This window comes from Helobdella robusta, assembly GCF_000326865.2.
Source record: "Helobdella robusta unplaced genomic scaffold HELROscaffold_33, whole genome shotgun sequence".
NCBI lineage: Eukaryota > Metazoa > Annelida > Clitellata > Rhynchobdellida > Glossiphoniidae > Helobdella > Helobdella robusta.
In genome coordinates this window covers 571,376-577,377 of record NW_008704623.1, presented here as the reverse complement: position 1 = coordinate 577,377, position 6,002 = coordinate 571,376, and the positions used below count along the sequence as shown (strand labels likewise).

At 29.3% G+C, this 6,002-nt stretch overlaps 1 protein-coding gene across 1 annotated transcript in view; it reads right to left on the bottom strand.

Moving 5' to 3' along the window:
- HELRODRAFT_192420 (hypothetical protein) overlaps positions 1-1,865 on the bottom strand; it is a gene marked incomplete at its 3' end in the record, with an annotated part of 5,167 nt that extends 3,302 nt beyond the window's left edge. The window contains exons 1-5 of the mRNA XM_009022728.1: positions 1,562-1,865; positions 1,218-1,375; positions 930-1,074; positions 753-801; positions 249-346 (exon numbers count right to left, since the gene is read on the bottom strand). Of these exons, the coding sequence (XP_009020976.1) occupies positions 249-346; positions 753-801; positions 930-1,074; positions 1,218-1,375; positions 1,562-1,717 (606 nt within the window). The 5' untranslated portion in view covers positions 1,718-1,865. The remainder of the gene's footprint in view (positions 1-248; positions 347-752; positions 802-929; positions 1,075-1,217; positions 1,376-1,561) is intronic.
- Positions 1,866-6,002: the final 4,137 nt, after the last annotated feature.

Genomic DNA, 6,002 nt, shown 5'->3' with positions numbered 1-6,002 from the left:
GTAAAGATGATGAAAAAGAAAATGAAGAAGAGGAGAATGATGAGGAAGAAGAAGATGATGATGGTGATGAGAATGACGAGAGAGTTAGTCATACAATAGTACTATAATACCATAAAATGATGAGGTATCTATCATTTAACACCACGTGGTACCTTAAAATACCTTAAAATGATTAGGTAATACCCCATATTCCAACCCACCCACCCACCCATCCAACCACCCACCCATCCAACCACCCACCCACAAACCTCTCCTTGGGCGTTTGCATTTAGGATTGCATGTTCAAATCCGGCTAACTTCCAGCAGCCTAATTTGTTTATGTAGACGGATTCCGGACAACAGTTTCCTAATGATGGTGATGATGGTGGTGGTGGTGATGGTGGTAATGATGACGATGTTGATGATGTTGCTGATGATACGACGATGATGATAATGATTAAAATGACGGGAGTGATGAAAAATAAAGAAAGTTATGATGATGATGATGATGATGAGGACGACGACGATGATGATAACAACAATGATAGTGATGATGGCGATCATGTGGAATATTTCAATAACATCAACAACAACAACATCATAACAACTCAATCATAACAACAACATCACAACAACAACATCAACAACAACAACATCACAACATTCCCACAACAACAACATCACAACATTCCCACAACAACAACATCACAACATTCCCACAACAACAACATCACAACATTCCCACAACAACAACATCATCACAATCAAACAACCATGAATTATATGGGCTCCACTATGCAGAAATGATAAACCCTCAACAATCTGTGTGTAAAAAAATAATTAACATCAGCAACATCAACAACAACAACAACAACACCAACAACAATGGCAACACCAACAACAAACAGAAACCTGCAACAACAACGGCAACACCAACAACAAACACAAACCTGCAACAACCCATATCTGATCTCAACATCGAATAATGTAAAATCTTTCAAATAAGCCGGTGGCGGATTCGGTAAGTTGTCGTGGCTACCAAGGACGTTAGCCAAAGAACTGAAAATTGGCTCTGTTGCGAAGGCTAGGCTTTCCCTGAATTAGGACAAAAACAAAGATAAGAAAATAATAACGTATAAAAAATATACATCAAAAAACAACAACAAAACACAAACATTCAAAAAAAGATTATAAATATTAATTAACTATAAATATAAAACCAAGATAAGAAAAAAAACCTAGAATCTTCTAATGGATGGACGATAGACAATATTTTAGGATGTCGTAGTTTTGTGAGTTGCTGGACCCCTCTCTTTAGGATGTCAATGAAGTGATCTCGTTCTCGTTTGGAGAACCTATCCAGTTGTTTTTTCTCAAATATGAAAACTGAGGCCTCCTAGAGATAGAAGTACCAGTAGCAAATTTTTTACTAATCATTATTTGGATTAATTAGTAACATTAATTTAATTAATTAGTGTTTGCAACTTCTCTTTTTTTTCTTAGCAAAACTAAAACTTGAAATGAAAATTCGTTAAATCAAAGGAGAAATAGGAGAAGAGAAGGAAACATATGTGCCAGCCACTTGTTTAGAAGACTTGAATACAGCATCGTAAATCTTCCACATCATCCCTGGACCCCCACTAGCTCGGTGTCCGTGAATCTCTAACTCAATCGTGATGGGATTTCCGACTGGCAGAACGTTAGTGACGACTGTTTTCAATCGATTCAACACGTCCATCTTAAAATCCTCTCAAAAGTGGGTTTTTAATTCTTGAATAGAATATTTTATGAATTGATTTTTCTTAATTTTGGTCAATCGTAAAATGTTGTTAATCTATAATTTAAGAATTTTACGTTACTCTTTTAAAAATTAAAGTTTAAATCATTAAATAAAAATAATGGTTTGTTTACCATAGACCTGAGAATAATATTTCTAAATAAAAATTAATCAATGATGAAATTTGCAGTGATGTTTTACCCAATTTGGCTTAAATTTTCAATATTTTCAACAAAATATGATATAAAATAGAATGTAAATAATGTTTATTAATGTAATGTTTTTTCGGAATATCATATTTCACTCATATATTCATACATTACATATCAATAGAGTACATGAATAGTATTCAAAAAGACACATATATTTGGTATGTATGTTACAAAAATTACTAAGTTGTTATTGAAAATATTTAAAAAAATTAATTTTTTATTCGTTTTCTTGCTGAAAACATTTAAAAATCTAAAATAAAAATCATTCAAATGAAAGAAAATGATCAAATTTAAAGCACCATTATCGTTTTGTTCAACAACAAAGGTTTGCAATCTTTCGAAGCTGTCAATCAAAGTATATAAATAGAATTCAAATGACTTCTAATACATTTTTTACACACCTTTATCATAAATAAATAAGCATTCACAACTTAAAATTGGTAACTTTAATTCTAAACATACAATGGTTGCTGACATTTGTTCCTATGTTTACTTTATAATGTTAAGACTTAGCAGTGTTAAATATACAGGATTATAACTTCATCCACATGGCAGCAGTCATTCATTCATATCGAATTTCCATTGCATATGTAAATGTACTAATACTTTTCTGTCATATATATATATATATATATATATATATACATTTTATATTTTATATATGTAAATATATATATATTTATTTATATATATAAAGTGCTTGAATCGCACCCACCAGTAACATATATAACTATTTCGATAATTGATTTTGTTAAGAGTAAATGATGTGAATGAACGTTCAGTGTGGAATATTTGCAGGTCACGCGTGGTTACTTGGAGAATAAAATAAGACATTTTGTTGAAAATATGTTGATTATTTTTTGGAATTTGGAGTGAGTAATACATAATATATTTATAATACATTACAAAATATTACATTATATTCGAAATGTAACTTAAACAGTGCAAACTTTAATTCGTGCAAAACAGCTGATTCGTATTTTTTAATATTTCATTTAAATGTAATCAGTTCTTTGGTATGTCTGCTAGATACGCAATTATCGCTTTTTAAGTTTTTAAACTCCGAACTAACTGATAACGAATGAAAAGTGAAAGAATAAGATAATTTTATTATTTAAAAAACGACTTTTATTTGAAAATAAAAAGTTAAACGGTTTGCAATCATGAATGCGTTCTTCTTACTCTGGTTATCATTTCAGTTCACCATGCAAGGTTTGGTCTGGTTTGTTTTTTTTTTGAATAGTTGTAAAATATAAAATTATAAATAAATATTAATATATAAAATCTTTAATTAAATTATTTTATAATTCAAAAATGTTATTAATTAATAAGTTGGCAGACTACAGTAGTCCAGTACAGAGAGTTAATTTTTAATAATTATTAATTATATTACAATAAAAAATGAGTTATTATTATTCTTTGTTAATAAAAATGTCTCAAATAATTGTATATATATATATATATATATATATATATATAGAGAGAGAGAGAGAGAGAGAGAGATATATATATAGTGTATTATTTATAATTTGTGGGAAGAGATTTTTATATAGTAATTAGTAATTGAGTAATTATATAAAATAAATAAATAAATTATCTCTAATTATTAGCAACAATTATTATCATTTTTGTTATTTTTTATTATTTAATTCATAATATTAAAAACAATATTATTATTATCATCATCATCATATTATTATTATTATCATCATCATCATCATTACTATAATTATTAGTGTTAATATTGTCTTTATTTATATTATATGTATGTGTTGTGTATGTATGTATGTGTGTGTGCGTGCGTGCGTGCGCGCGCGCGTGTGTGTAACATATGTGTGTGCTGGAAAGGAAGAATGAAAATAGAGAGAGAGGGAGGGAGAGAGTGAGAGAGAGAGAGAGAGAGAAGGAATGATGTATTTGTGAAAGAAAGGTTTTGTGAAAATAAATTAAAAGGTCACACATTTTTTTGCTCTATTAAAATTTGGCAGTTGACAAATTATTATGTATACATGCAATGTATTAAATACACACACACACCACACGCACAAACACACAAATATACACATACAGACACATATACACATATTTATATATTCATAATCACACACACACACACACATGCACGTACAAACACACGCACACAGACATTTGGTGACATTGTATTATATACAGTATATATTTTTTTAGTTTTAGGAATTCTTTGTCTTCTTTCATCTGACAAGTCATGTGAACTTTTCTCAGATTTTTTTTTAGAAAAATAACACTAATAATAACAATAACAATAATAGCAATAATAATACAAGCTCCATTAGTGTTATCTTCTCCCATAAACATACAATCAACCATTAAGGCATTAATTAATCAAGACCATTGTATACACACACACACACACACACACACACACACACACACACACACACACACACACACACACACACACACACGTGTATATATATAATATATATATATATATATATATATATATATATATATATATATATATATATATATATATATCCATCATAAATAACTCACTTAAAAAGATAATTCTCATATGTACTTCAGCAATCACTGATATGATAATGTTTGCATGGTTGGTTTGCATGGTTGATATATATGTAAATGTGTTTGTGTGCGTGTGTGTGCGCGCGCGTGTGTGCGCGCGTTTGTGCGTGTGTTTGCTTGTTAGTTCTTCTTATTCATTTATTTATTTGTGTTTATTCAGTAATATGGCTTTATAGACATGTTTTTCAATTGAAATTCAATCTGTATTTTCTCTACTCTACATGAGACCATACTTCTGCACATGAGTTTTAATGTGTGTCATCATTTGTATTGTATGTATGTTTGTTGTATTGTTTTTTGTTTTTTGGATTTAAATTGTTTTACCACTGAGTCTTTAATGTCGAATTTTTATGTCCATTAAACCGATTAATCGAGATTCGTCGACATTTTTTAAGTAAAGCTTCGATTTAGAAAATTAAAAATTATTTGGCTTTTTAGAATAATTGAAAATAAAGTAAATAAAATGAAGAAATCTGTCAATCAATCGACCAATCAATCGACCAATCAACTAACCAATCAATCAGTCAATCAATCAACCAATCAATCAATCAATCAATCAGTCACTCAATCGTTCAATCAGTCAATCAATCATTCAATCAATCAATCCATCATTGAAAGATCAAAGAGTTTAGAACAAAGCAGAACAGATTAAAAAATTTCTTTTTAATGGCATGCATATCTGTTCAAGTTTTTTTGTGTTTCTCTGCCATGTACATGGCGTTTTGATAATAGTAATAATAATAATAATAATAATAATAATAATAATAATAATAATAATAATAATAAGAGAGAGAGAGAGAGAGAGATAGAGAGAAAGTAGAAGAGAGAGAGAGAGAGAGAGAGAGATGTATAATGTGTGTGTGCTATGTGTTATTTGTTTTATTCAATTTTATTCATTTAATCATTAAACTCTATCATTTATTCATGTTGTAATTAATTCAATAATAATTTATTAGGCAATATTGAAAAATTTCAGCGCTAAAATAAACTATTTTATTAGTTGAAACTTCCTATAGGTTTATTCTAATAAATGTTGAAGTTTTCTCTGTGTGTGTGCGTGTCTGTGTGTGTGTCTGTGTATGTATGTGTGTGTCTGTGTGCGTGTGTGTATTTGTTTTTGCGTGTGTGTCATTTTTATTTATTTCAATTCATTTTTACGTTATAAATAGTTTTACTATTGGCACATGCCATTAATGTTGTTGCATTAATGTTGTTGTTTTATTATGAATGTTATTTTTATGTTCTAACAGATTGACAGATTCAATGTGTATCTTTGGTGTTTAATAAAAATCAGAAATTTATTCAGTCTCAATTTCCCTCTTTTTCTTTCTTTCTTTCTCTCTCTCTCACACACACACTCTCTCTTTTCTCTCTCTTTCTTTTTCTCCTCCTATCATTAACGTCATCATCATTAATATCATCAGTGTCATCATATACGTATTGTCATCGTCATCATCAACGTCATCATC